Source organism: Aspergillus stella-maris, assembly GCF_047715825.1.
Source record: "Aspergillus stella-maris strain CBS 113639 unplaced genomic scaffold BDV14scaffold_26, whole genome shotgun sequence".
Lineage (NCBI taxonomy): Eukaryota > Fungi > Ascomycota > Eurotiomycetes > Eurotiales > Aspergillaceae > Aspergillus > Aspergillus stella-maris.
This window is the reverse complement of record NW_027396820.1, coordinates 178,290-205,084: the sequence shown is the minus strand read 5'-3', so window position 1 is coordinate 205,084 and position 26,795 is coordinate 178,290. Positions and strand designations below refer to the sequence as shown.

The 26,795-nt window shown below is 51.2% G+C and overlaps 10 protein-coding genes across 10 annotated transcripts; 9 read left to right on the top strand and 1 right to left on the bottom strand.

The window, feature by feature from the left end:
- Positions 1-354: 354 nt before the first annotated feature.
- Positions 355-927, top strand: BDV14DRAFT_57319 (uncharacterized protein). Its single transcript, XM_073777067.1, has one exon. It carries the CDS (start codon positions 503-505, stop codon positions 839-841), a length of 339 nt encoding a protein of 112 aa, XP_073628308.1. The 5' UTR covers positions 355-502; the 3' UTR covers positions 842-927.
- Positions 928-1,009: 82 nt separating this feature from the next.
- On the top strand, positions 1,010-2,026 carry BDV14DRAFT_200044 (thymidylate synthase; the record flags this gene model as incomplete). Its single annotated transcript, XM_073773427.1, has 1 exon — positions 1,010-2,026. The coding sequence occupies one exon, from the start codon at positions 1,010-1,012 to the stop codon at positions 2,024-2,026; it is 1,017 nt and encodes a 338-aa protein (XP_073628307.1).
- A 150-nt stretch (positions 2,027-2,176) lies between these two features.
- On the bottom strand, positions 2,177-3,109 carry BDV14DRAFT_189662 (AN1-type zinc finger protein; the record flags this gene model as incomplete). Its single annotated transcript, XM_073771232.1, has 1 exon — positions 2,177-3,109. The coding sequence occupies one exon, from the start codon at positions 3,107-3,109 to the stop codon at positions 2,177-2,179; it is 933 nt and encodes a 310-aa protein (XP_073628306.1).
- A 1,338-nt stretch (positions 3,110-4,447) lies between these two features.
- Positions 4,448-8,213, top strand: BDV14DRAFT_189660 (uncharacterized protein; the record flags this gene model as incomplete). The annotated part of the gene is made up of 6 exons (XM_073771231.1): positions 4,448-4,630; positions 4,677-5,011; positions 5,065-5,476; positions 5,527-5,678; positions 6,725-6,729; positions 7,081-8,213. The coding sequence occupies 6 exons, from the start codon at positions 4,448-4,450 to the stop codon at positions 8,211-8,213; spliced, it is 2,220 nt and encodes a 739-aa protein (XP_073628305.1).
- Positions 8,214-8,981: 768 nt separating this feature from the next.
- BDV14DRAFT_173029 (DUF1774 domain-containing protein) lies at positions 8,982-10,514 on the top strand. The gene is made up of 4 exons (XM_073768680.1): positions 8,982-9,127; positions 9,189-9,402; positions 9,450-9,889; positions 9,940-10,514. The coding sequence occupies exons 1-4, from the start codon at positions 9,118-9,120 to the stop codon at positions 10,164-10,166; spliced, it is 891 nt and encodes a 296-aa protein (XP_073628304.1). The 5' UTR covers positions 8,982-9,117; the 3' UTR covers positions 10,167-10,514.
- A 97-nt stretch (positions 10,515-10,611) lies between these two features.
- Positions 10,612-14,933, top strand: chsB (chitin synthase class II). The gene is made up of 6 exons (XM_073768679.1): positions 10,612-11,046; positions 11,108-11,377; positions 11,633-13,350; positions 13,399-13,583; positions 13,633-13,799; positions 13,849-14,933. The coding sequence occupies exons 2-6, from the start codon at positions 11,169-11,171 to the stop codon at positions 14,753-14,755; spliced, it is 3,186 nt and encodes a 1,061-aa protein (XP_073628303.1). The 5' UTR covers positions 10,612-11,046; positions 11,108-11,168; the 3' UTR covers positions 14,756-14,933.
- Positions 14,934-15,007: 74 nt separating this feature from the next.
- Positions 15,008-17,151, top strand: BDV14DRAFT_57210 (SAC3/GANP domain protein). Its single transcript, XM_073777066.1, has 3 exons — positions 15,008-15,449; positions 15,505-16,759; positions 16,810-17,151. Exons 1-3 carry the CDS (start codon positions 15,377-15,379, stop codon positions 17,024-17,026), a joined length of 1,545 nt encoding a protein of 514 aa, XP_073628302.1. The 5' UTR covers positions 15,008-15,376; the 3' UTR covers positions 17,027-17,151.
- Positions 17,152-19,134: 1,983 nt separating this feature from the next.
- On the top strand, positions 19,135-21,269 carry BDV14DRAFT_200036 (phosphatidylinositol-3-phosphate-binding protein BEM1; the record flags this gene model as incomplete). The annotated part of the gene is made up of 4 exons (XM_073773426.1): positions 19,135-19,140; positions 19,241-19,348; positions 19,509-20,291; positions 20,346-21,269. 4 exons carry the CDS (start codon positions 19,135-19,137, stop codon positions 21,267-21,269), a joined length of 1,821 nt encoding a protein of 606 aa, XP_073628301.1.
- A 725-nt stretch (positions 21,270-21,994) lies between these two features.
- BDV14DRAFT_173014 (AFG1 family ATPase) lies at positions 21,995-24,214 on the top strand. The gene is made up of 3 exons (XM_073768678.1): positions 21,995-22,686; positions 22,740-23,707; positions 23,782-24,214. The coding sequence occupies exons 1-3, from the start codon at positions 22,323-22,325 to the stop codon at positions 24,142-24,144; spliced, it is 1,695 nt and encodes a 564-aa protein (XP_073628300.1). The 5' UTR covers positions 21,995-22,322; the 3' UTR covers positions 24,145-24,214.
- Positions 24,215-24,597: 383 nt separating this feature from the next.
- Positions 24,598-26,790, top strand: BDV14DRAFT_173008 (putative di-, tri-valent inorganic cation transporter). The gene is made up of 9 exons (XM_073768677.1): positions 24,598-25,121; positions 25,189-25,238; positions 25,288-25,332; positions 25,395-25,542; positions 25,589-25,669; positions 25,716-25,828; positions 25,879-26,104; positions 26,155-26,234; positions 26,283-26,790. Exons 1-9 carry the CDS (start codon positions 25,040-25,042, stop codon positions 26,607-26,609), a joined length of 1,152 nt encoding a protein of 383 aa, XP_073628299.1. The 5' UTR covers positions 24,598-25,039; the 3' UTR covers positions 26,610-26,790.
- Positions 26,791-26,795: the final 5 nt, after the last annotated feature.

Below are 26,795 nucleotides of genomic sequence, written 5' to 3'. Positions count from 1 at the left end.
GGCGAGAAATCGATCGAGAAGTCGCGCAAAGTTCGTCGCAACACCAACCCGCTCCTCACAGATCGAATCGAGATGTTTGTCGTACTTGATGGAAGGGAAGGGAGACTCTCCAGGACGAGAACGAGCGGGGACGAACGGAGACAGATAAGAGATACCGCGAGGCGCGTCGGAACCGGATTAACCACATCCGGAAAGTCAGCCACCCGAGCGCGAAAGCCCACTCGTTGACTCACAATGGACCACTGTCCTTGATCATTGGCTCGATCCCCTTCCAAGGTACCCTGGCTGAGCCAACAATGACTCCGTCATTTCCAAGAATGATTCATTTTGGCTCACCATGTGCAGCAGAGACCGGTTCGTGATCCGCGAGAGCTCTGCGATTGATTGCCGGGTTGCGAAAGGTGTGACCGGACTGTGGATCGAACACGAGTACGCCTTGGTTTCAACAATTGAACTCAACGGGATCGTATCACTGTTCTGATGGTATGCTTCGTCGCTCTTGATGAAGGGTCTGACCGTCTCACTACTGCGCAACTACCTCTCGTTCGGATTTTTGGGACATCTGCTAGGAGCACCTGCGGAGAGAAGGGTACTCGATCTGGCAAGCCAGTTGTTTCCGTACAGTACCACGGCGAGCCCTGAGATGATCTTCCCTCTATCCCATAGTGACGACTTGCCCGGCCGCGATACCCTATGCCACCATCACTACGGAGTACTATGCTTCTTATTGTACCAATGGCCTTCGGGCTCTCTTAGGCTCGCCTCACAGAGTAATACTCAAGACATTTATCATAAAATACACAGGAGATGCATCTACTGTAAAGGCATCAGGGATCTATAAAGTGTTCGAGCGTCTCCATACAGAGTACATAAAGAAGCACGTGACTACGTGACGCGCCGCGGACGCGCTGGATCTGCATCTCTCTATCTAATTATCCAGATCGCGGGACACTTTCTTCACTCCCTCAACTCTGGTCTAAAAGATACCATCATACCTACCTAGACCAAAATGACACTCCTAGCAGAGACTCCCCAGGGCAACACCCCAATCACCACCGCGGCCCTCTCCAACCCCTCCCACGAAGAACACCAATACCTCAATCTAATCCGCCAAATCCTCGCCGAAGGCGAACACCGCCCCGACCGCACCGGCACAGGAACGCGCTCCATCTTCGCCCCAAACCCCATGCGCTTCTCGCTTTCCAAGCCCGACCCCTCGAACCCCTCGTCCAACCTCAAAATCCCCATCCTCCCCCTCCTCACCACAAAGCGCGTCTTCCTGCGCGCCGTCCTCGCCGAACTCCTCTGGTTCATCTCGGGCTCAACATCAAGCATCCCGCTCTCCGAAGCCGGCGTCAAGATCTGGGATGGGAACGGCTCGCGCGAGTTCCTTGACAAAGTTGGCCTTTCGCACCGTAAGGTCGGCGATCTCGGTCCCGTCTATGGCTTCCAGTGGCGCCATTTCGGCGCGGAGTATGTTGACGCGCACGCCGATTACACCGGGCAGGGCGTCGACCAGCTCGCGGACGTTGTGAAGAAGATCCGTGAAACGCCATTCGACCGCCGGATCATCATGTCTGCGTGGAATCCCGCGGATCTGAAGAAGATGGCGCTCCCGCCCTGCCACATGTTTGCGCAATTCTACGTCTCTTACCCCGAGGGTATTGAGGACGGTAAGGGTAAAGGACGCGGCGAGCTAAACTGCATGCTTTATCAGCGCAGCTGTGATATGGGTCTGGGTGTGCCGTTCAATATTGCCTCTTATGCGCTACTCACGCATATCATTGCGCATGCGACGGATTTGAATGCTGGGAAGTTGATTCATAATATGGGTGATGCGCATGTTTACTTGGATCATGTGGAGGCGCTGCAGGAGCAGTTGACGAGGGGGCCGACGGAGTTTCCGACGCTGAATATTAAGAGGGAGGATCGGGGGAGTGGGAATGTTGACGGGTGGAAAGAGGACGACTTTGAAGTTATTGGGTATCAGCCGCATAAGGCGATTAAAATGAAGATGAGTGTTTAGATGGATGGTAGTGTTAGGATGAGGATGAGGCTATGCACATAGGGTATATACAGTAAGTAGACCACAAACGCCGACATAGAAATTGTCATCAGCTATGCAAAATGGAATAACATTCCGGGATATCAAGAGCACAAATAGTCAAAAATCACCTCACTTCCCCAGCATGACTCCAGCACCTCGTAGCAAAACAACCGTATCCCCAGTTTTGATCTTCCCACCACCCACTGCATCAGAAAACTCCAGAAACTCCCCGCTCTCAACATGGAACACCCGTAATCTTGCCTCCTCACCAGCCCGATTATTCATGTTTTCAACACCCAACCTCTTCGCCGCATCGTCTAGTACCCGTCCAATCTTCCACCGCGAGTCGAACCAGAAGTCGCCGTTCGGCGGGTCGACGCCCTGCGTCTCTGATGTCCCGACGACATGTAGATATACCCGCTTATCAGCTGGAACACTCTGGTCGCCCTTTGCCGATTTCTTTATCGCGTTGACTGCGAGTGTTCGCGCGGCGGGGCTGTTCGCCTTTGGCTTCGGTTTCGCAGCGGCCGCAGCGGCCGCAGCAGCTTGACTCTTATCCTTTCCCCAAGACCGTAACTTCCCGAACATGGACTTTATTGTATCATTCGGCGCTTGTCCTGCGCTTCCGCCAAGCCGCGGCGCGATCTTCGCACAATCATGCTCCTCCTTCAGCCTGTGCTTAAGGCAATATTCCCTCCTACAGTCCGGACACTTTACACCGGGGTCCTTAAGCGTATTGACGAGCGTCTTGCAAGAAACATGTGCGCACTGATCGGAGTTGTAAATCGTCGGCTTTTGCGTGGGTGTACTTGTTGCGGACGTTGTGCCGTTGCGCCGCTGCGCCCATTCGCCTTCGTTCGGGCACCGGTGTGCGGTTTCGGTGCGGTGGTCGAGGCAGTAAGTGCCGCGACAGGACTCGCAGCGGAAGGGGAGGAAGTCGAGCTGGTTACAGTATTCGTATTGGCAGTGGCGGCCTATGGACTCAAGGTCTTTGTCGGCCATTTGAGTAAATGACGAGGGGTCGGCGGAGCCGTTGCCTTTGCTTATCGAGATGGGGGACATGATTGGTTGGGTGAGGGATGGGACAGCGAATACAATGAAGAGAGAAGAAGAAAAGGTAGAGGCGGAATACAGTTCCGACCTCCTCTGTTATAAGGTTGGCAGTGAAAGAAATATGATGAGGCTGATTAGAAACGAAGAGAGATGGTGCTGGAAGCCGCTGGCAAATGCGGAGGCTGACTCAGCTCTCCGAATCTCCTTCGAGGTCGAGGTTTTATAAATTGAGGAGCAGCTCACAGAGCGGAGCTACAAGATTAATGAGGTGTAAATAGATCCGCTCATCGGCAGATAATGATTGCTTGGAGTCTGAAGCTCCTCTTGTCTCTCGCTTACTGCGGTGAATCCATAGCCGTGGTTTCCTTAACATAGAAGAGCAGGCAACAGGATTCGACGGTTCTATGGCCAGTGGTATGAGCTTGGCACGACTCTTAGTGGGCTCTATGGCCTCCTTGGAGCGCTTTTCTTCTCTGCTTGTGCAAGAGAGAAGGCTTTTTAGTGAGGTTCTGGAATAAGACGCTGGTAGAAGTCGTAGATAGGCGCTGCTATTGTGGAGGAAAGCTCCTCCGATAAACCACGAGAGTTTCGACCCATTTCCGGTCCCAGGTTCAGTTTGATAATGTTAGTCCGGAAGCTGACCGCAAGTATGGTCAGCCTTGGTCTGAAGGCAATAACTACTATTGAAATCAGTCGCGATTCAGTGGGGCGTGTCAAGTGATTGATGGGTCTGTTGGAGAGATCCGCGCGAAGCAAGCGGGGAAAGATTCAACTCAAGATACCACGGCCAAGACAGAAGTCCAAGGGATTTCGTAGGATGCTATGAATATGCTGATACCAGTAGTAGTCCCTTTGTTTTGGCAGCTCGAGCTATGCTAGCTCTAGAGGCTGAGATAGCAGGATGCTGCTAGCAAGTGGAGGTGAGGCTGTGTACAGTAGCGTTGTCGCAGGGTCGCGTGTGGCAGAGCCAGTGCCCAGGCGGGGGATCTAACTCCATTGGGCAGCTTATATATTGGCCCTGACCCCCCAGCGCATTCTGACGCAACAATTCCTAACTTATGCCTCATTCTTCGATTTCAGAGTCGAAGTACACAACAATCGGTCTATTTTGAGGCTTCATCGCTGTCTCAAAACTCTCGGATTTATCGGAGGTGGTTTCACGCAAAGCTCCGGTCGGCAACAGTGACCTCCTTCCTCGGCCTGCGGCTTCCCTGGTCACTCCCCTCAGTCATCTAAACGCCCTTCTTCGGCTTCGAATCCGCTGTTCTCGACCCTGCACATTGGGTCTCATCTGTTGTATCATTACGACTCATCGTTACGACTATCATTAACGCCCGAGCTCTCATCATGAAGTTCTCGACAGCGCTCGCTCTGGGCGCAACTGCTGCCACTGTCCGGGCCTACGCTATCCCGCAGCAGGAAGTCTTGGAGAACCCACACATTCATCACGAGCAAGAGAAGTACCTTATCGAGCTGGCCCCGTATCAAACGCGATGGGTATCAGAGGAAGAGAAATGGGCTCTGAAACTTGTACGGCTCATTGGGCTCTATTACCTGTCGCTGCTAATGTTACCAGGACGGTGTGAACTTCATCGATATCACGGAAGACCGGAACTACGGACTGTACCCGACGTTAGACGCTGGTCTCTATCTCAACTACCCGCAGAAGATGGCGCACGTGGACACGGTCAAGGATCTCATCGGTGGCTTGAACAAGGACAATATGAAGAAGGACTTGGAGAAGTTTACTTCGTTTCACACCCGTTACTACAAGTCGTCCGACGGCTATGACTCCGCGATGTGGCTCCACGACCAGGTGCTAAAAGTAATTCATGACTCTGGTGCTGATGGCTGGGGTGCAAGTGTTCAGAAGTTCGAACACTCCTGGGAACAATTCAGTGTCATTGCTCGGTCAGTACATTGATAACGCTATTCTCGAGTGAGCTGCTAATCAATGTCAATAGTATTCCCGGTCTCTCAAACAAGACTGTTGTTCTGGGTGCTCACCAAGACAGCATCAACCTGTTCCTTCCCTCGCTTCTGGCTGCCCCTGGCGCCGATGACGATGGCAGTGGGACCGTTACCATCCTCGAGGCTCTGCGTGGTCTTTTGAAGGACCAGACAATTGCCAAGGCGCAAGCACCTAACACAATCGAATTCCACTGGTACTCGGCAGAGGAGGGCGGCATGCTGGGCTCCCAAGCCGTCTTCTCCAAGTACAAGCGAGACCAAGCAGATGTCAAGGCTATGCTACAGCAAGACATGACTGGCTACTCTCAGGGCACTACTGAGTCTGGCCAGAAGGAAGCCATCGGGGTCATGACTGATTACGTGGATTCTTCACTCACAACATTCCTCAAGAACACCATTAGTACCGTAAGTGAATTGCCCATCCGGATGTATATGGTTTGCTAACCCATTTTTAGTACTGTCGCATCCCGTTCACCGAGACCAGGTGTGGATACGCGTGTTCTGACCACACCTCAGCAAGCAAGTACGGATATCCTTCGGCGATGGCAACGGAATCCAAGATGGAGGACAGCAACAAGCACATCCACACGACCGACGACAGGATCAAGTACCTAAACTTTGACCACATGCTGGAGCACGCGAAGCTCACCCTTGGCTTCGCATACGAGCTTGCTCATGCTGCACTATAATGCTTGATGTACATTCAGCTTTTCATGACCTAATGCTACCGTATCTTTAATGGCTTTGGTTTAACTGTTGAGTAGAAGGGCCCTTTTAATGAATTCTTTGGGACATTGCCGTTCCGCTTTCATCTACATAAGTTGTAAATTACACCTAATACCAATATACTAACCGTTAGCTATCTAACCGACACTTTTGGACCTCCAAGCATAGTAACACCTGGAATTATTCGCTGCTCGACAAGGCAATTAATCTTTCAGAGCCCTAGCAATATAGATCAACCCATTCTCAGTGAACAACTCCCAAGCAGAAGGAATCCCCTCATCGCCCCCGCTCACCTTCACCGCAGTCTCCCACACTTGCTGCGCCTGCCAGTACCCAACCTGCCAATAAATCCACTCATAGTCGTCCCTAAATGGTTTTCGAACTTTAGTCTGGTCACAACGCGGACCTTGAGGAGGGGTTTGAGGAGGGGTTTGAGGCGGCGTCTCAAGCTGCTCATCTTTTATACACGGCTCAACTTCGGATTTTTCCTGCGCTCGAAGCTGAGAGGTGTATGTGTAGTAAGCTCTTGCTCTGTATGTAAAGGATTGTGATAGCGATTCCAGTAGCTTCTGTTGGGGTACATCAGTAGTGCACATTTGCTTTGCGACTTTGAGGTGGAAGATTATGGATTCTTTGGGGCCGCTGAAGATGGTGTTTCTGCTGTTGGCGTTGGCGTTGTCGAGGACAAGGTCGAGGTCGTGGTATTGTTTGAGAATCTGGTAGATACTGGAGTCGGGAGTGTCCTCGTTCTCCCACTGGATTGGTTATTCCGACATCTTTATGTGCTGGGTGATTTAGAGAAGGTCTATCGGGGACTTGAATATATAACTATGAAAGAATAAGGATGACCAGGAAAGCCGTATCAGTGTAACTCTGTGGGGCTAGAAGCATCTCCAGATACATTTTCACGCTATGTTACCGTAACAGAGCAAGTGAATATGGAAATTTTTGACTAGTCTCTCTAGATGCAGAAGCTACGACTCACAATGTAGTCAGGTAGCTACATCGGGACCTATGTCACAAAAGTTCTGTGGTGTCTTACGAGACATCAATGAATAGATGCCACAATGCCCGGAATCCATTAAGATTACAATCCCAACTGCCCTTCTACAACCATACCTACCTAATCCTCTCAACTATGATGTTAGGGCAGCCGAACAAGACCCGCGACCAATGACGTCGTCCTCGCGATGCCAGACTCCACCGATCGGCGACCGGCTTGGCACCACCACGATTCATGTCTCAGAGCACCACAAAAAGAAAAGTGACGAAATTCCAACAAGCATTGATCCCTCCTCCCCTCCCTCAATATCACCCCTGCATAACAATGGACTACTCCGGTCCCTACGCAAAAGAACTGCTCATAGCAAGCCTAGCCGTGCAGCGCGCCGCCCTGCTCACAAAAAAGCTCATCGCGGCCGTCGACAAAGGCTCCTTCGACAAGAAAGACGACACCCCCGTGACAATCTCCGATTTCGGCGCGCAGAGCCTCCTCATCGCTGCTATTCACCATGTCTTTCCTGACGATGATATCGTCGGCGAAGAAGATAGCAAAACACTCCGTGCTGAACCCACTTTGCTTGAGCGGACATGGGACCTTGTCTCTTCTACGCGGCTAGATGATGACAAGAGCGAAGAGTTGCTCTCACGCCCTCAAACTAAGGAGGAAATGCTCGAACTGATTGACCTTGGCGCGTTGGGGAACTGTAAACCCAAGGGCCGAACTTGGGTCCTTGACCCCGTTGATGGAACAGCAACGTTCATGCGCGGGCAGCAGTACGCCGTTTGTCTTTCGCTGGTCGAAGATGGAAAGCAGCGCGTTGGCGTGACGGGGTGCCCGAACTTGGATCTGTCCTATGGCGAAATCCACGAGGAGCAGGCTGATCGGGCTGGACGGGGCGTTATGGTCTACGCTGTGTTGGGGCAGGGCAGTTTTACGCGCCCCATGGGCACAGGCGCGCTTCTTGGACCGGCTACAAGAATCGAGCACAAGAAGCAGATTACAGAGCCGTCTGAGATTCAGTTTATCGACTGCAAATCCGCAAACTCCTCAAACTACGAGACGCATTCTCTCCTTGCGGGAAGGATAGGTGCGCCCTGGCCACCAAGGTCAGACCTCTGGTCTGCGCAGCTCCGGTACATCGCCATCGCCGTGGGAGGCTGTAACGTCCTGATCAAGATCCCGCGCAAGGCATCCTACCGCTCAAACTGCTGGGACCATGTGGGCGGAATGCTAATTGTCGAGGAACTCGGCGTGAAGGTTTCAGATTTGAAGGGGGACCCTGTGGACTTGACGCTTGGACGGAGGCTAGACGGTTGCGAAGGGATGGTTATTGCGCCGGAGTCTATACATGGGAGGCTTGTCGAGGCTGTGAAACTGCAGAAGGAGGACGAGGCGGATTCGCTCCGAGGGTAGCTACGGAGTACCTACCAGGCTACTAGGCTACCTTAGACTACAGAGTACAGAGTACAGACAAAAGGGCCTAGACTACTAGGACCTAGATAAGTAATTGAGTTCTGCTTATTGGGGGCAAGGCAAACTGTCCCTCTTCAAAGTTCAATACGGGTCTTCTTTTTCTACAGTTTCTTTGCTTTTTCCTGTTTCTGGGGTTGACCGTTAGAAATGGGAGGTTTGACCGTGTAACACTGTTGCTCTGTAGACTTGATCAGTCTACCTTGCGGACTGTTGCTCGACGAGTCGACGTAGTATATTCCAAGTGCTAGTACAATAGAGTAAAGGGTGATTGACTTATCGACCCAGATCCGTGCAGAAGACCCACGCCGTCGCAGTAGCACAGAGTATGTATGGGATTTCAGCATCATGCGATTCCGAGACCTACCTACAGTCAATGTCGCGTACATCCACTCCAAAGCCAAGGCCGTTGACCTCCCCACTCGTACTTCCTCCCTCCTCCATAGAGTACCTTCGGTCTTTGGTCTCTAGTCTGTGGCCAAAGCCATCCATGTCGATCCCTGCACCGCCGCTGCACCAAGGAGATCAAAGCTGCATCCGGGCAAGAGCGCCGCCAACCAGCCATGCATCTGGGGGCCATGGCGAGAAAAGACCAAATTTGAGTCAGGCTAGCTTTGTAACTGTATAGCGGATTGTTCTTGGCCAGTGAGAGATGCGCATGTTGTGTCAGGAGACCTCTTGGATTGCGGGGTGCCAGGCTGTGTTGGATTTCGTCATCTCACCTCATGCGGTGCGGTGCTGTGCTAGGTTGATATATACCTAGGGGGCTCGCTTCGCTGTAAGTTGAAACTTACTCTAGGTTGTTCTGTATTTCGGCTTTTTGGAGCTGTTGTGAGGTTATTTCAATATGGGATATTGTATGCTTGCGAACAGTTTCCCGCAATTCTATATTATTGCAGTTGGACTAATTATGCCCAGACAACATTTTCGAGCGGCGCGAGTCGCATCCTTCTAATGTCATCACTACTTACCGGGTCCTTGTTCCTCTGAGCTGGGCTTTGGTGCTGGTCTTTGGCATCCTCTATTCAATTCACAGTCCCGCCGATGTAGACACCAGCCATAGAATTTGGCCACAGTTTGAGCGGAGAGGCACGCCCTTCACACTGAACACAGTGGTGGTGGCCATTTACTGGTAAGTACCATATACTTTACCTGCGTATACCGCTAACACAAGAGCAGGATCATTCTGCTTCTAGCTCAAATTGTTTACGTCGCTCAGCTCTTTTCCAATGACGAGGCCGCTGTGCATAACGCTGCCAATGCCGCTTCGCACTTTATTGTCAACAACCTTTTCGTCTTTGGTTGGATTCACACATGGACTAGGAACCATTTCTGGCCTGCCGAAGTTATCCTGATCGCGCACTTTGTCAATCAGCATGTCTTGTTCTGGCGCATTCGCTCTTTGCCACCAGTGTCGCATCTGGCTGTCGTCGCGGGACCGTACGCCTGGACTCTGTTTGCACTATTTTTGACCGGATCGCTCGCCGTCTATAGTCACACCCCAGCTGCGGAAATTGCCGCCAATGTCTTCCTCTGGATCATCTTTGTGCTTGGAACGGCCCACGTCTTCACAGCCGTGGATGATCTGCTTGGATACAGTCTCGCCTTGTTGGTGTTCGGTGAGTCGCTCGTATGAGCTTGAGGAGGGCATGCTAATTTCGCATTGCAGGTCTCGCTATATCGCAGACGGAGAGGTTCCACGAACACCATCTCCAGTGGATTTTCGCGTGGGTCATCTTCGCGGTCTTCCTGGCAGAGTCACTCTATGTGACTTACACCAAGTACTCCGGTCGCGATGTACTCTTCCGAAGCCCAGGTGAGCCAGAGTCGACTGATGCTGAGCGCGCGCCGTTGCTTGACGACTCGACGACGCCCACACCGGCGGCGACAACATAGGTTGATGCGAGGATGGTGTTTGAAGCAAGGGATGAGTTGGTTGTTATAGGAACGAAATTAGGAGACGGAGACCTGGTTCTCAGTCAAGTCTGATGGCAGGTCGCAGTTTAATGCGCAAGGAAATAGTAAGTATGGCGATTGTGGTGGTTTGTTTTGTTAAATAATCATCTGAAGTTTGGTTTGTCTGGTTCATTGCGGAGGATCGCCAAAATCCATGGATCTGAGAAGTTTGCGGTCCATGGTACGACGAAAAGGTAATAATGTATGTAGTGATCTCGCATGTAATTGAAGTCCTCAATTTGTATAAACATGAAGGAGAGAAGTCAGGTGCATTCCCCAGACGGAAGGAATCAACCGCGGCTTCAACTCCAACCTCCATGAACACCCAACCTTAAGGCGACCGGGATCAGCAACCTGAGAAACGACCCAAGACACACAATGAATGGCCAGACGATCGAGGATCAAATCAGGAACCCGATAAGATGCAGGCACAGTGGTCCAGTACATCGTTGCCCCACTCCAAGGCCGCTGCAAACTGCCGTTGCCCTGGCGACAACGCCTCCACGCAGCTCCATGGTGATGAGCTCCCGATCGCTCGAAGCGCCGTCAGCAAGAAAGGAAAACACATTGAACAGAAGCACGAGTCGTTATATCCCTGCTTCTTCCAACTCACATCTTGTCCATCTGTTGGCGATTTCTACTGTCCATTGACTCTTTATTCCCCGTGGAATTTTGCCGAATATCACGACGGATTTCTACTACGCTTTGTTTATATCCATTACGGCTAGTACTTCACTACTTTCCGACCCTTCATTCCGAGCAATTACCCCAGATAGCAACTTGTTTACCACATCCTCCGCCTACGTGGACCCTCCACGCAGTAAGTTACATTCTTCTCTCACTCAAAGGCATTTGCAAGCATAGACCCTAACTAAGAGCAGCTACCTTCTGAGCATCTCGTCTAGGAGTATGTCCTGCTAAGCGACCCGCATAGCAACCACCATGAGCCAGCCCCGTATACCGTACGGTCAGGAGGACCAACCGCCGGCATACTCTTACGGCTATGGAGATTACGATGACCCCGACATCCGCCAAAGCGCAACAATGCGACTACTCCCTACCAGTTCGCAAGTGGAGTCAGACTTGAGCGCTGATTTGGGGGCTGCTTCTACATACCGATACGGAGACGATCCCTTTGGTGATGATAACCAGTAAGTCTCCTTTTTTCTTTTGGCGCACATTTCCGCTGTCTCTCGATGGAGCATACCAATGATCACATCCGGAACGTGCGCGAAGCCCCGCTGTTGTTGCTCGCTCGAGCTGTCAACAATGTCATTCCTGACTAGGGGAATATGTACCGAGTCCTGTCTGTTGGACTTGATTTCCTCCTGATATTGGGCTTCATGCTACGGCCATTTGAACATGCCTTACAAGAAAGCGAGAGCTGACACTGTTCGGTCTGGCAGGACAGAAAGCAGATACCCAGAGCGGTACTCATACGATTACGACCGTGAAGAAACACTCACACGACCTGCTTCAAGCCTGCGAAATGCGCCCACAATACCTCCTCCCACCGCGTCCGGTGTAAGCGACATGCACTACTCTTCTCGGCCCGCCTCGCCTACTCGACCCTGGTCGCCTGTCCGCGCCCCAGATTGGACTAGGCCTCCATCGGTAGCTGGCTCACAGTACGAACGTGCAGACTTGAACGGCAGCCCTCGACCTGGAACCCCAAGCTCAAGATACGGAGGAAGCCCGCGCCGACCCCTTCCCCCAGCGCCTCTGTTCTCGAAGCCTGGTGCTGGTACTCAAGATACAAGGATCGACATCGGTGACGGCGAAGAGGACCCGTTTGGGGGAGGCGGAAGAACAATAAACTCTCGACATGGAGGCCACGGCAGTGTTCAATCGTTTGCCAGCGAATCGACTTATATCACGGATGAGCGAGACTTGGAAAAGGTTGACCTAGACGAACACGATGACGAAGCGGAATCCATGGTTGACCCTAACCTTCACTATGGTCCAGCTCCAGAGAAACAAGGCCGCCGAGGAGTTCGCGATGCACACATGGTAAAAAAAGAAGTGCAGCTGATCAATGGTGAACTTATCTTGGAGTGTAAAATCCCTACCATCCTGCATAGCTTCTTGCCGCGCCGAGATGACCGGGAATTTACACATATGCGATACACCGCTGTGACTTGCGACCCCGATGACTTTGGACAAAGGGGCTATAAGTTACGCCAGCAGATTGGAAGGACCACGCGAGAGACGGAGTTGTTGATTTGCGTCACCATGTATAACGAAGACGAAAGCCATTTCACTCGCACCATGCACGGTATCATGCGGAACATCAGTCATTTCTGTTCTCGGTCCAAGTCCCGAACTTGGGGTAAGGATGGGTGGAAAAAGATCGTGGTTTGCATCATTGCAGACGGTCGAAAGAAGGTACATCCGCGGACGCTCAATGCGTTGGCAGCCCTAGGTGTCTACCAGGAGGGTATTGCAAAGAATGTTGTCAACCAGAAACAAGTCAATGCCCACGTCTACGAATACACAACCCAGGTTTCCCTTGATTCCGACCTCAAGTTCAAGGGGGCAGAGAAGGGGATTGTGCCTTGCCAGGTTATCTTCTGTCTAAAGGAGCACAACCAGAAGAAGCTGAACTCGCATCGCTGGTTCTTCAACGCCATCGGCAGAGCTCTCCAGCCTAACATTTGCATCCTACTTGATGTCGGTACCAGGCCCGAGCCTACTGCTCTATACCATTTGTGGAAAGCATTTGATCAAGACTCGAACGTCGCTGGTGCAGCCGGCGAAATCAAGGCAGGCAAAGGAAAGAACATGCTCGGACTCCTGAATCCTCTTGTCGCGAGTCAGAACTTTGAGTACAAAATGTCCAACATTCTTGACAAGCCTTTGGAGTCCGTCTTCGGCTATATCACTGTGTTGCCTGGTGCACTTAGTGCATACCGATTTTTTGCTTTGCAAAACGACGCCGAGGGCAATGGTCCTCTGAACCAGTATTTCAAGGGAGAGACATTGCACGGCAAAGATGCCGACGTGTTCACAGCCAATATGTATCTTGCGGAGGACCGTATCCTCTGTTGGGAGCTGGTAGCTAAGAGGGAAGAAAGATGGGTCCTGAGATTCGTGAAGAGCGCCGTCGGAGAGACCGACGTTCCTGGTATGTACAGTGTCGTGAGCACAAGATAACCTGCTAACTTACGACCAGATTCCATTCCTGAATTCATTTCTCAGCGTCGGCGATGGCTGAATGGTGCTTTCTTCGCAGCCGTTTACTCCCTTGTTAACGGGAAACAATTGTGGAAGACGGATCACTCCCTCCCGCGCAAGGTTCTTCTGCAGATCGAATCTGTCTACCAGTTGCTGCAACTAATATTTACGTACTTTGGTCTTGTAAGTCAGCCATTCCATTTGAGCTACGAAGCCGAACTAACATTTATAGGCAAATTTCTACCTCGCGTTCTTCTTCATCGCAGGCTCACTGACAGATGAGAAAATTGACCCATTCGGCCACAATATGGGCAAGTGGATCTTCATCGTTCTTAGATATGCTTGTGTTTTGGTCATGTGTCTCCAGTTCATTTTCTCTCTGGGTAACCGACCACAAGGGTAAGACCTCTGCACACCTTGCTATTGGCACATACTAATCCACTTACAGAGCCAAGAAACTCTACCTTTCCAGTATGATTGTCTACAGTATAGTCATGACTTACACGGCTTTCTGTACTCTATACTTGATCGTCCTTGAGCTCATGGCGAAAACTGGACACGATGTTCCTATCACGATCGATAATACGCTTTTCGTGAACATAGTGGTCTCTCTGCTCTCGACAATTGGGCTGTACTTCTTCACCTCGTTCCTCTACCTCGATCCATGGCATATGTTCACGTCATCTGCGCAGTACTTTGCTCTCCTTCCCAGTTATATTTGCACCCTGCAATGTTACGCGTTTTGTAACACGCACGATGTTACTTGGGGTACCAAGGGTGACAACTCGCTCAACACTGACTTAGGTACTGCACGTATTATTAACGGGTCAATTGTGGAGGTCGAAATGCCGTCTGAGCAACTCGACATTGACAGTGGATACGATGCTGCGCTTCGCAATCTCCGTGACCGTCTCGAGGTGCCTGACCCTGGAATCTCCGAGAGCCAACAGCAGGAAGACTACTACCGGGCGGTCCGAACTTACATGGTCTCCGTCTGGATGGTCGCCAACGTCGTTCTTGCGATGGCTGTGTCAGAAGTCTACGGCGTCGGCTCCAACGGGACAAACATCTATCTCGCGATCATTCTGTGGTCCGTGGCAGTGTTGGCTATCGTTCGTGCCGTGGGATCAACCACGTATGCTATTTTATACCTTATCCAGAAGCTCGTCGAGGGTAAAGCCAAATTCGAAGCCGGCAATATTGCAAGCGCAAACGCCAGTGCTGCCGCGAGCTCAGTGGGCGGCACCAAGTCGAATGTGTCTTTCCGCAAAGACTTCAACATGACGGACAAGCTCAATGAGACAAAATGGGCTATGTCGAGGGGCATGCAGAAAGCCATGTTCTGGAAGAAGTAATCTCCGAGCACTCTGTTTCCTTTATGTATTTTCCTTGACTCGATTTATGTTGACCCTGATTCCCCAACCCTTGTGTTTTTGAAATGGTGCTAATATATCACGATACTTCTGATGGATTGATGGATTGAAAACTATGACAAATGGATGTTATGTACATATATGAATTTGATGCGATGACTCACTGCGAATACTTGTGCTCCATGAACAATGCTGTATACTAGTGGTGGACGGAGGGACTCTTCTCTGACACTGTCGCTGGCCCACGTGACATTACGGCGGCCACTGCAACCAGGAACGCAACATAAATCACCCACAGTGCCCACTGCCCACCGCCACCCAAAAGAACATCCGGAAGCGAGTTCCTACCTCCAACCGATCCACGATCAACCCATCTTCTTGTCAGATTTACTGTATTTGGCTCTCCTCTTTCTGTCTCGCTCTTGACTTTGTTATTTTTGGAGTGTAGACAACTTTTCCGCAGATACCCCTCGACCCAGACCACCGTAGTTTATTCCGGTCTCACATTCGCATCACCTTAACATCGCTTTCCTCTTCTTGTCATCTGCTCTTCTTTTCATCTACGTTATTATCACTCTGGTTCTTTGCTTAGCTTAAGCCAAAATGAGCTCTGGCATGCCACCGTGGCGGGCAACCGCTTCGGCAACGGCCACTACGGCTGTCTATCCGAGTCATGGTGAGTGTCTCTTCACCCATACTTTTGAAGAACCACCACTAACGAGCTTGAAAAGCTACCCCAGCATACATACCGGTTCAAGCGCGCCGCAGTCTCGCCACCCCTGCCTCGACTTCCACTACCTCTTCCCAGCCAGCGACTACCCCTGCAGATGCGGCGAACCGCAAGCGAGTAATGTGGCCGGAGCCGGTCCGCATGTATGTACAACGGTGCTTCGCTCCTGACCAACAGATTCCCGGCGTCACAAGGGAAGAGATGGAAGTCAAATTGAAGTCGGTCATAACAAACGCAGCTCAGTCCGACACGCTCGACAAGATCGATTGGGAGAGACTGCCCTTACCCCAGGTCATGGTGCAGAACGATAAGATCAAAAGTCTGGCCAACCCGGAGGCCTCAACGTGGGGATCACCCTACGCTACTCAGAACCTCAAACGGGATTCACCTACCGACGACGCATCCAGGAAGAGAAAGTCGGCTGAGTACCAAACGGATGCAAACGCCTACCCCCCGTGGAGGCAGACTAACAAATCAAATGCCTTTGAAGATCGAGTCACTTATTCTCCCACTGACAAACGGCAACGACTAGATTTCAAGAATTCAAGTAAGTCAAAAGCTAATCTGGAAATGCGGAAGAAACGTTTCGAGGATCCCCGAGGAGGGTACGGCTCTTCACCCTCTTCCCGCGGCGCGTCTCCGAGCCCCGCTCCAACAGGTCCGGTTGTTGGAAGATGTCAGGATCTGGAAAAGCGATACTTCCGTTTGACTTCGGCCCCGAACCCGGATACAGTCCGCCCTCTCCCTGTCCTGGTGAAAACGCTGGATATGCTGAAGAAAAAGTGGAAAAAAGACAACAATTATGGATACATCTGCGATCAGTTCAAGTCCCTACGTCAGGACTTGACAGTGCAACATATCAGGAACGAGTTCACTGTCAGTGTCTACGAGATCCATGCCCGTATTGCTTTGGAGAAGGGAGACCTTGGTGAGTATAATCAGTGTCAGACGCAGCTGCGGGCTCTGTACGCACAGCAACTGGGAGGTCACCCGACCGAATTCAAGGCCTATCGCATCCTTTACTTCATTCACACGCGCAATTGGACGGCTATGAACGATGCTCTAGCCGATTTAACCCCAGCAGACAAGCGGAGCGGAGCCGTCAAACATGCATTGGATGTGCGGTCTGCGCTGGCCCTTGGCAACTATCATCGGTTCTTCCAGCTTTATCTTGACACCCCGAATATGGGAGCTTACTTGATGGACATGTTTGTGGATCGCGAACGACTTTCCGCCCTCTCCGCTATTTGTAAAGCGTAAGCTATCACTGTCACTCTGGTTTATGGGCTCCCGCTAACTTGAACAGATACAAACCAGACGTAAAAATCCGTTTCATCACCGAAGAGCTGGGCTTTGAGTCCGACGAGCAGAGTGCGCGCTTCATCCTGGACCATAGCTCTGAAGAGCTGCTCCTGGAAAAGGATGGAGCCGTCAAATTGCTCACAGGAGGCAAAGCAGCCCAACTGTTCGAAGTAGCACGAGCCGAAGCCCACCGCGTGGTTGATATCAAAGGACAGATATAAGTTCAGTTTCATTTTCGATTCCTCTTACATTATTATCTCGCCCACCACCTTTTACCATTCGCATCGATTACCCCACTCCGACTGTTTCGCATCGTCTTTTCTTTCCATTCTCTTCTTTTCTCTCTTCGTCTTGTTTGTGCATCGCATCCGTTCTCGACCTTCCTGTTTCGCTCAGGTTTGGACAGTATACCCCGCCCTTGCAAGGCATATTTTTCTTCGTTGGCAGTGTTGGAGTCGGGCGTGGATGGATCAACAGTTTAGACGAAACATATCATTAGTCAGTTGGACATAGTCAATAAAAGTTATTTTCGACTTGTATACATTAGAGTCTGGACTCTCCATGCCGCAGCCGTTACGTATCCAGAAGTATAGATAGCAAGTGGGCAGACCCGCAGCCACGTTCTCGAACGTTGCGGGTCCAGACGAGTCATATCAGCGCTTTGAAACGTCGGCCGGCTGCTTTTTGACTCTGACATCATCTATCGCAGTCGTAAGTACTTTTTTTATTTGACAGTTGTTACAGAATGTATATACCAACAACGGAACGCCCAGACTTCTCACCTGACGTGACAGTCCGCCACCAGCGCAAACTCTGGTTCGTGATCGCCATCACCTAATTTTGCACCCTCTGATCCAATGTCATGAGGCGGGGATGGAAGGCTCAAAGAACGGAACGGAAGACGCAGCAGGATTGAACCATGGGCGAGGAGCAAATGTCAACAGCGCTGGGGACGGAATAGGAAGGACGTCGTTATTGCGTACTTGGACTGGGGCCAGCCATGTGGTTCTCTTTGGAGGCGGGATGCGATAAAGAGCTTTATTATACATTTACTCCGTACTCTTAACTCCGTCAAGACCAGTTATTTGCTGGGGAGGAATACAATTGTAGATGGGCACTGGGCACTGGGCATCGCATTGCACTGGGCTGGCTGGCTGGGAATCAGGTGATCGTAGGGAGCGGCAAGGTACAGAAATAGAAGAAGTGGCGAAGGATTGGCGGCTGCAGTTGTTCTCTGGAGTGCAGTACCCAAGACCCAGGAAGCTGGATGGCTGGAGCTGGTGGTCATAAGGATGGGCTACTCGCTGCCCAACCTCAAGTGAGTCATTTTAAAAAATTGAGACCACTGGAAAAAGCAATATGATATATCGATTGAAAAACTCCGAAGTGCAGTTTGCAAGGAGATATAACTAGACTACAGAAGTGAAACTCTGGTAACTGTGGATAAGTGGCTGCAGCGGGGAAGAGATCCGTTGTACAGTGCATGCTATTTAGCGGCATAGTCAATTTACGAGCTTGACAGCAGTTTACAGAGGAGTATGCACCACAATTATCTGACTGAGTCGAGATTTTGTCATTGGCCGCACAAACCCACTGAATACAAACTAACGCCGTAGTCTAAGAAGAGAAGAGGACAGCCCCTCGATTGTCAGTGACAGAGTCGAGTACTTCTTATCCCTCTAGCAGTCTAGTGACTGACTACTGCCAATACGACAGTAGGATCGCAGACCCAGCCGACTGGCACAGGCACAGGCTCACTGTCACAGCACCACCACAGTCCAGTCCACCACCGCCACCTTTCCAGTCCAACTCTCCAGAACTGACTCCAACCCCACGACCCCTTTTGTCAGTGCAGCCACCCCGTTCAGAGTCAACAACCTCGCTGCTGGAACGCCCCTCCCTAAACCACTGGCACTGGGACCAGCTATCCACCACCTCCCCTTGACAGAGCAGAGGCGGGGGAGCCCTCCGGTTGAGCAGAGGGCATCCGTGGTAACTCAACGCACGAGGGCGACCATTATTTCTGGAACACAAAATTCCGAGTTTGCTCAAAGAACAGCTCAACGACCTCTCCTTTCAGTCTCTAAGCTTTCTCTCCCTCTTCCTCATCGTCGCCGCTCTTTCAACGCCCAGTCCTTCTTTCAGGCCTGTTTGACCTTCTTTGATCGCATTGATTCCATTCTCTTTCTTTGCGTTGTCTCTCCTTTATCTGCCGCCTCGTTGCTTACGGCACTGCCCGGTTATATTGGATGCGAGTCCGAGATCTTGCTCTATTCGAGACTCAAATAATCGCATAATCGCACACTAACTAGAGCAACAATAATATATCATGAAGGTTCGTTTGTTCCAGCTGGCTACTACTCCGGACAGGAAAACGGGGTTGACCGCCTTGGAAGTTAGCGACTCCAACTAATCGTGAACACCACAATTTTTAGGCTCTCCGTCGCTCTCTCAAAGGGGAGAAAGATCCCAAACCCCACCACCACCACCACCACTTGTCCATCACCCCCAAATCCGCCGTCGCCATTCTGCCTCCAAAGAAGGTGCGTGCGCTGACTTGCTTCTATTTTTCTACCCTCTTTTACTCCGTTTCACTCTCTTTTCTCGTCGCTCTTTTGCTCTCCCAATTATTGTTTACTTATCCTCCCCCTCTTCTCTCCTTTCCGCCTCCTGTGTTAACCATCCTTCGTCCGACGCGTTCAGGTCATCAAAGCGCTTTTCGACTACCAACCCGAACCAGGAAATACTCAGGAATTGGCCTTCAGCAAGGGCGATTTCTTCCACGTCATCAGCAGGGAGGACGACTCGGACTGGTACGAAGCGTGCAATCCCCTTATCCCTACAGCGAGGGGGCTGGTTCCCGTCACCTTTTTCGAAGTCATCGGCAAAACCGGACGCGACAGCAGCGGCTCCATCGATCTGGGAAAGAAGAACAACCAACCGCACGACTCGGGCTTCGCTGATCGCGCTACATCGTCGGGCTCTGAATTTGGGTCTGGCTCTTCGAAATCTTATCAATCGCACCCCGCATTCCCCAGGATATCCATGATGGGCAAAGCAGGTGGAGGAGGCGCCATGGTGTATGGCATTGTTCAGTACGATTTTCAGGCTGAGCGGCCTGATGAGTTGGACGCGAAGTCGGGCGAGGCTATTATTGTCATCGCTCAGTCGAACCCGGAGTGGTTTGTCGCGAAACCTATCGGTCGCTTGGGTGGGCCCGGGCTCATTCCCGTGTCGTTTGTTGAGCTGCGCGATATGGCGAGTGGACAGGCCGTTACTGATCCGCTTGAGGCTGTTCGACGCGCTGGTGTACCAAAAGTCGAGGAGTGGAAGAAGATGACTGCCGAATACAAGAACAGCAGTATTACTCTCGGCAAGATTGAGGCGCCTGGCTCTATGCAGTCTGTTCAGTCTGGTATGGAGAGGATGTCAGTGCGGCAGAGCGCGGACCACATGAGCCACATGTCTCAGAACGGCCAAACCATGGTGAGTTCAATGCGTTGTAGTTTTTGTCAGATTGTATATCCTAACACTGTGTAGTCCTACCACAACCGCAACGCGAGCAAGGCATCTATCGCTCAGCAATCCATGTACCAACACCAGCCTTCCCAGAGTCATTCGCCACTCGTCGCACCCGTCGCTGCCTCGATTCCTCGTTACTGTTTCGACAATGATAAATACTGGTACATCATCGAAGTCAAGATGGAGGATGGTCGCTGCTGGGAATTGTCCCGATACTACCACGACTTTTACGACTTCCAGATCGCTCTCCTGACACAGTTTGAGGAGGAGGCTGGCAACCGAGGCAAGCCCCGGTCATTGCCATTCATGCCTGGCCCCGTCGCTCATGTCACCGATGCCATTTCCGACGGCCGCCGACACAATCTCGATGAATACATCAAGAAGCTTCTGTCCATGCCTCCGCACATCACCCGCTGCGCTCTCGTCCGTCAATTGTTTGCCCCTCGCCAGGGCGATTTTGAGATCGACCCTAATGCATTTGGAGAAGATGCTCGCTTCTCTGGTGGTTCCCAACACTCGTCTGGCCATGAGCTCTCGCCCAGCGCGTCGAGACAGTCATCGCAACAGCAGAACGCGCCTTCGGAGCGCAACTCGCACTCGCACGCTCACCACCGCTCGCAACCTTCTAACTCTCTCCCCAACGGCAAGCCACCCATGATCCGACAGCAAAGCTCCCTCACGCAGGTCTCAACATCGAGTGGAGGTGCTCTCAAGGTCAAGGTCTTCTTCCAAGACGACTTGATTGCCATCCGTGTTCCTGCCGACATTAATGTCCAGCAACTCAAGGAGAAGCTCATGGACCGCTTGAAGATCAGCGAGGAGATTGCTGTCCAATACAAGGATGAGCCATCGGGCACCTATGTCGACCTCCTCAGCGATAGCGACCTCGACACCGCTATTCAACGCAACTCAAAACTGACTCTTTACGTCGGCCTTGCATAGATATTATTCTGTTCACGATAGATTTGTTTCTTTGAACCCTTACTCGCTTCAACCTCTCGCCACCCTCACGCCCCCCAGCATCTCGCTGATCTCATTATGTTTGATTCTACCGACTCCAGCCTGTCCGCTTTGTCTTCTCTTATGTCCGTCTCTGTCTCTGTCTATTTGGGTCTTCAGGATGTCCTGGCGTTCAGGAATGTGATTGGCTTGGCTTTGGCCAGCAGCCTCAAGAGCATTGAGCATCTTTTTCAATTCTTCACGAGGTTGATGGATATCAAGGATGTCAAGATTTCAATATTGAGACGTCTGAAACGTTGATGCGACTATGTTATGTACATTGATTTCCCCGTGTTTTCTCGTCTGTTTTTGCGTTCCATTTCTCTATGAGCTCATACCCTTTCTTCATTCATGTTATTCATGTTCATCTTTTTCTGCTGCGGACTCGCGACTGCGACTATTTCTTAGTTATTGTTGCCAAGTCATTTGTACATAAAATCTCGCCTGCATATACACAGATTTAGCTTCACTTGTTCCTTGCCTTAGTCTGAACTCAGATAACCCCTTAATAAGAATTCCAGCACTGACCAGGACCATGGCTCGGTATACTCAAAGTTCGGAGTCAAATCTACTCCCCGTAACCCGAGTCACATGACCGCCCTCTCCCTCGGCAACTGAACAGCGGCTTTTTCGCCTCCAGTACCTGATCTCGGAGTCTGACTCGCTCTGCACATACTCTCTGCTTCTGTTCGCTGTCGCTGTCGCAATTCTTTAGCATTTCTTATAGACTGCATATACTTTGCATACCTCTTCTACTTGCCATTGTCGACAAGACCAGTCGGTGATTAGGAAGACCCGCGATAACCGTCCCGACTTGCGTCCCCGCGTTTTCGCCGTTCGCCGCAGGTATCGGCCGGGTTAGTGGAACGCTTTTCACGAAGCTACACGAACGTCGCCTGAAATCTCGAATAAACGAACCGTGTTTCTCAGCTTGACTCAGATAATCCGCGCAGCACAACCATACTCTTGATTGTCGCGAACCTGCCGTCTAGTCCAATGCCAATGCGCGTCCCCTCTACCTCCGCTTCCGCCGCCAGGCTCTGCGCCGAGCATGTCGCCGGTATAACGAGAGCGCGAGTCCGCTCGCCGAACCCTTTTTTTGTCGCTGGGCGCAGAAGGAATATACATGTGCGTGCTGGACTCGCTCGGGCGAGAGTGCCCGGGGGGTATGGAGTTGCGATGAATAAGGGCTTGGACTCTAGAATTGGATCTCGGAGATGGGCTACTGTTGCGGCTGCTGCGGAGGGTACAGCTCCGCCGTCATCACCGTCTTCTGGGAATGGGAAAACTGGTGGTCCGTTGGCAGAGTATGACGCGCGAGTTGAGCAGGGGAGGCTGAGGGATGATCCGTATCAGAGGCGTGGGTAGCCCTCTATCGTACGAACCGGCGGAGCCAATACTAACGCGATACAGAAATAATTGAACGACTTCAAGATCTCTACGAACGTCTCAAGTCCTACAACGCACCCCCCGTCGTGAAACCAAGCATCGAGTCCCTAGACGCCGCACCCAAAAAGTCCTTCTTCGGGTCCCTCTTTTCCAAAGCCCCCGCTAAAAAGGAAGGTTCGATACCTGAAGACCTACCCAAGGGCCTATACATGTACGGCGACGTCGGGTGCGGCAAGACAATGCTCATGGACCTGTTTTACGAAACGCTACCGCCAAACATATCCTCAAAGAACAGAATTCATTTCCACAATTTCATGCAGGATGTTCACAAGCGGTTGCACGTCGTCAAAATGCGTTTCGGAAACGACTTTGACCATTTACCGCTTGTTGCAGCTGAGATTGCAGAGGGATCAAGTGTGCTTTGCTTCGACGAGTTCCAGTGTACGGATGTCGCGGACGCTATGATATTACGACGGTTACTGGAACTCCTCATGAGCCACGGTGTTGTCCTAGTAACAACATCAAATCGCCATCCGAACGACCTCTACCTCAACGGCATCCAGCGCGAGAGTTTCATCCCCTGCATCGAACTCCTAAAGACACAACTCTCCGTCATAAACCTAAACTCACCAACAGACTACCGCAAAATCCCCCGCCCCCCCTCAGGCGTGTATCACCACCCACTAGACGCAGAAGCAGAACAGCACGCAGAGAAATGGTTCGCCTTCCTAGGCGACCCGCACAATGACCCGCCTCACGCTGCAACGCAGGAAGTCTGGGGCCGCAAGATCCATGTCCCCCTTGCGAGCGGGAAGGCAGCAAAGTTCTCTTTTCAAGATTTGATTGGTGCTGCGACGGGCGCGGCGGATTATCTCGAGTTGGTTAGGAACTATGAGGCGTTTATTGTTACGGATGTTCCGGGGATGAATTTGCATCAGAGGGATTTGGCGAGGCGGTTTATTACGTTTATTGATGCTGTTTATGAGAGTCGGGTATGCTTCTTTCCCTTTCCCCCGAACCTTTCTCAAGAATAAGCAGGCTAATGTGTATACGTGTGTGCGTGCAGGCAAAACTCGTCCTCACAACCGCAACACCCCTGACAACTCTCTTCATCTCCGAATCCGAAGTTAAGACTTCACTCGACGAGAACGGCGCTGAACACACGGACCTCTCTGACAGCATGCGCATGATGATGGACGACTTGGGTCTTTCGATGGCCGCGTTGAAAAGCACTAGTATATTCAGCGGTGATGAAGAGCGGTTCGCGTTTGCGCGTGCGTTGTCGAGATTATCCGAGATGGGGAGTCGGGAGTGGGTTGAGCGTGGTTTGGACGTTGGGACTGATGGGGTTGCTATTGGGGAGAATGGGAAGAAGGAGCAGGCTGCTTATTTGAAGGCTAGGAGTCGGTGGAGTGAGGATAATATGTAACATCTTATCCTTTGGTCCTGGTTTTGTCTGCTTGGCTTTGCGATTTGTTGTGTGGCATGGCTTGTTCGATAGATTTCTTGTATGTTTTTTTTTTTTTTTTTTTTTTTTTTTTTTTTTTTTTTTTTTAGTTGTATATACCTTGATAGAATTATACATATGTTTTATGGCACGGGGTCTCCTCGATGAACATACATACAGAGTATGCGTGCGTTTACCTGATGAAGTAAGTCGGAAGGCCGTACACGCTTAGACCATGTCATAAGGTTCTCACCCCGAGGACGCCGAGAACGCTTAGCCGGTCAAAGAACCGGCTTTCGGTGTATTTGGCATCAGACTGAGAAGATTAGTCAAGTTCCGCTGGCTGGCGGCGATCGATGTCTGATTTTGCTTTGTCCTAGACCCAGATACTGGCCATTGACAATCTCCGTGACAAATACCCAATTTCGGAAGTAGGTGGCTGCGGCAGAAACGATCTTCATAGGGCAAAAGCTTCGAATGAAGGAAATTCGGATGCATGGCCTGGACTGGAATGCAATTGGTCACTATGCCATGCGAGATAGTAGGGCTGTGTTTCGTCATTCTGGCTTCCAATGCGCTGGTGACTTGAGAGAACACTGCTCAATTGTCCTGTAATGGCAACTCGGTTGCGACCTCGCAGATACCCCTTGGAGACTGTATCACGGTTGAGTTGCCTACTCCTTCTATCCCCACATTCCCAGTGTCGTACAGCCAAGGAAGTCAATTCCCCTTACATCAATGCTTAGAGGCCAGAGCGAGGACAAAGCGAATGTCCAGGCACCACCGGACCTTTTTCTGCATCGCATTGGTGGTGATTACCCTGAGCAGACGCTGTTTGTTCCATCCATGAGCATTCGACACAACATAAGCCAGGGCAATGAAGTTCGAAATCTCGCGGTCTTGCCGGCTGATGGCGGCCATTGGGATCTCGGCCGCCTTTTTTGTGACTGAAATTTCCGGTAGGTGTCCTTGCTCTGGTCATGAGTAGGTGTTTGTATCTTTGCAAATTTTCTGAATTTGTTCTAGTCGGCTTTTACACTCATTCTTTGGCCTTGGTGGCGGATGCCTTCCACTATGTACGTTGGGATAAACAATAAAAGGTAACGGCAGAGCTGATTAATCTAGCTCAATGATTTGGTCGGTTTTATTGTTGCCTTTGTGGCTCTCAGGGTTGGTTGCCTCTTGTCCACCACGACTCGCTGTGGCGAACGATGCTAAGCAGTGCTTAACAGGTATCGACTGCCGAAGAATCGCCCAAGGAGCTTTCCTTCGGCTGGCAACGAGCGACGGTGTTAGGAGCATTCTTCAACGGAAGCCTGCTTTTCGCGCTGGGACTGAGTATCTTTCTGCAATCAATTGAGCGTTTCATCTCGTTGCACCGTGAGTTGTCTGATCAGATACATATCGACCTGCTCACCTGTAACAGATGTTGAAAATCCCAAGCTCATGTTCATCATCGGATCCATTGGGCTGGGATTGAACATTGTTTGTGCCCTATTCCTTCATGGTAAGTTGCCCCGTCAGTCAAAAGGCTCATAGTTCTAATTTCTCAGAACACGATCATGATAATCACGGTCATGGCCATCACCACCATCCGACGGTGGAGGTAAATCCGGAAGGTCAAATCGATCTTGAGCAACAGCAAGGGATAGAACCGCAGAACAAGGTCGGATCTCGTTCAATGTCTTCTGGTAGTCCGCTGCTGATACGCTCTAGTGTCATGATCACGGGCATCCAGAGCACGAGGCCCCCGTCCATGGCGGTCATGACTTGGGCATGATGGGTGTTCTGCTCCATGTGCTCGGTGATGCGGCCAACAACCTAGGAGTGATGATTGCAGCGCTGGTCATATGGTTGACACACTATGAGGCGAGATATTATGCCGACCCCGCCACCAGTATGGGCATTGCTGCCATGATCTTCCTGTCTGCTTTTCCACTCAGTGAGTCACCTGTAGCTTCGATGGTGTGGATCAAAGTCTGACTATTTCAGTTCGGCAATCCGGACTCATACTCCTCGAGAGCGCCCCAAATGGATTAGATCCGGCGGATGTCAAGCGTGACCTCGAACAGGTAGGTTTTCCAAGCCGCAATGTAGGGCCTCGCTCATCGGTTTTCTAGATCCCCGGTATTTTGGCCGTCCATGAACTGCACATCTGGCGCCTCAGTCAGCGGAAGGTCCTCGCCTCGGTCCATGTCGCTGTATCGAACCACTCAGTATCCGAATTCTCGCAGCTCGCAGCAACGATCCGAAAGTGTTTTCATGCGTCGTATGGGATCCATTCAGTTACGGTGCAACCTGAAACCACTTCACGGGCAACTTCGATGGCTTTGACAGAAAGTCAAGCGGATATCACTATCAATGCGATTGGTGTGTCGGAGAAGGCGTTTGACCAATGCCAAACCAAATGTAGTGCCATCTGCAAAGAGCTGGCGTGTTGTGGGTGAATCCCAGATGAGGGAAAGATCGAGGATTCCGTGGGCTGTTGCCATTCCCCGCGGGCCTGTTACTTCACTGCGAAAATAGGCAACCATAGTAGGTACCCGGACTAGTCATTAGTTTAGAGCGTCGGAAGCTGCCAGCGCAGTCTCCGTTAATCTGCCCCAAGACAAATTAGTTAGATTGGCATCAAT

What these genes read in the sequence shown, in the direction of transcription:
- BDV14DRAFT_57319 (XM_073777067.1), top strand. Translation starts at nt 503, where the DNA reads ATGAAGGGTCTGACCGTCTCACTACTGCGCAACTACCTCTCGTTCGGA.
- BDV14DRAFT_173008 (XM_073768677.1), top strand. Translation starts at nt 25,040, where the DNA reads ATGAAGTTCGAAATCTCGCGGTCTTGCCGGCTGATGGCGGCCATTGGG. An exon ending in TTGTGCCCTATTCCTTCATG is followed by an intron (nt 25,670 to 25,715) that starts GTAAGTTGCCCC and finishes CTAATTTCTCAG; the next exon opens with AACACGATCATGATAATCAC. An exon ending in TCAAGCGTGACCTCGAACAG is followed by an intron (nt 26,235 to 26,282) that starts GTAGGTTTTCCA and finishes TCGGTTTTCTAG; the next exon opens with ATCCCCGGTATTTTGGCCGT.
- chsB (XM_073768679.1), top strand. Translation starts at nt 11,169, where the DNA reads ATGAGCCAGCCCCGTATACCGTACGGTCAGGAGGACCAACCGCCGGCA. An exon ending in CGGAGAGACCGACGTTCCTG is followed by an intron (nt 13,351 to 13,398) that starts GTATGTACAGTG and finishes ACTTACGACCAG; the next exon opens with ATTCCATTCCTGAATTCATT. An exon ending in CTGGGTAACCGACCACAAGG is followed by an intron (nt 13,800 to 13,848) that starts GTAAGACCTCTG and finishes ATCCACTTACAG; the next exon opens with AGCCAAGAAACTCTACCTTT.
- BDV14DRAFT_57210 (XM_073777066.1), top strand. Translation starts at nt 15,377, where the DNA reads ATGAGCTCTGGCATGCCACCGTGGCGGGCAACCGCTTCGGCAACGGCC. An exon ending in GGCTGTCTATCCGAGTCATG is followed by an intron (nt 15,450 to 15,504) that starts GTGAGTGTCTCT and finishes GAGCTTGAAAAG; the next exon opens with CTACCCCAGCATACATACCG. An exon ending in CTCTCCGCTATTTGTAAAGC is followed by an intron (nt 16,760 to 16,809) that starts GTAAGCTATCAC and finishes TAACTTGAACAG; the next exon opens with ATACAAACCAGACGTAAAAA.
- BDV14DRAFT_173029 (XM_073768680.1), top strand. An exon ending in GTGGTGGTGGCCATTTACTG is followed by an intron (nt 9,403 to 9,449) that starts GTAAGTACCATA and finishes ACACAAGAGCAG; the next exon opens with GATCATTCTGCTTCTAGCTC. An exon ending in TCTCGCCTTGTTGGTGTTCG is followed by an intron (nt 9,890 to 9,939) that starts GTGAGTCGCTCG and finishes TTCGCATTGCAG; the next exon opens with GTCTCGCTATATCGCAGACG.
- BDV14DRAFT_173014 (XM_073768678.1), top strand. Translation starts at nt 22,323, where the DNA reads ATGCCAATGCGCGTCCCCTCTACCTCCGCTTCCGCCGCCAGGCTCTGC. An exon ending in GGATGATCCGTATCAGAGGC is followed by an intron (nt 22,687 to 22,739) that starts GTGGGTAGCCCT and finishes AACGCGATACAG; the next exon opens with AAATAATTGAACGACTTCAA. An exon ending in ATGCTGTTTATGAGAGTCGG is followed by an intron (nt 23,708 to 23,781) that starts GTATGCTTCTTT and finishes GTGTGCGTGCAG; the next exon opens with GCAAAACTCGTCCTCACAAC.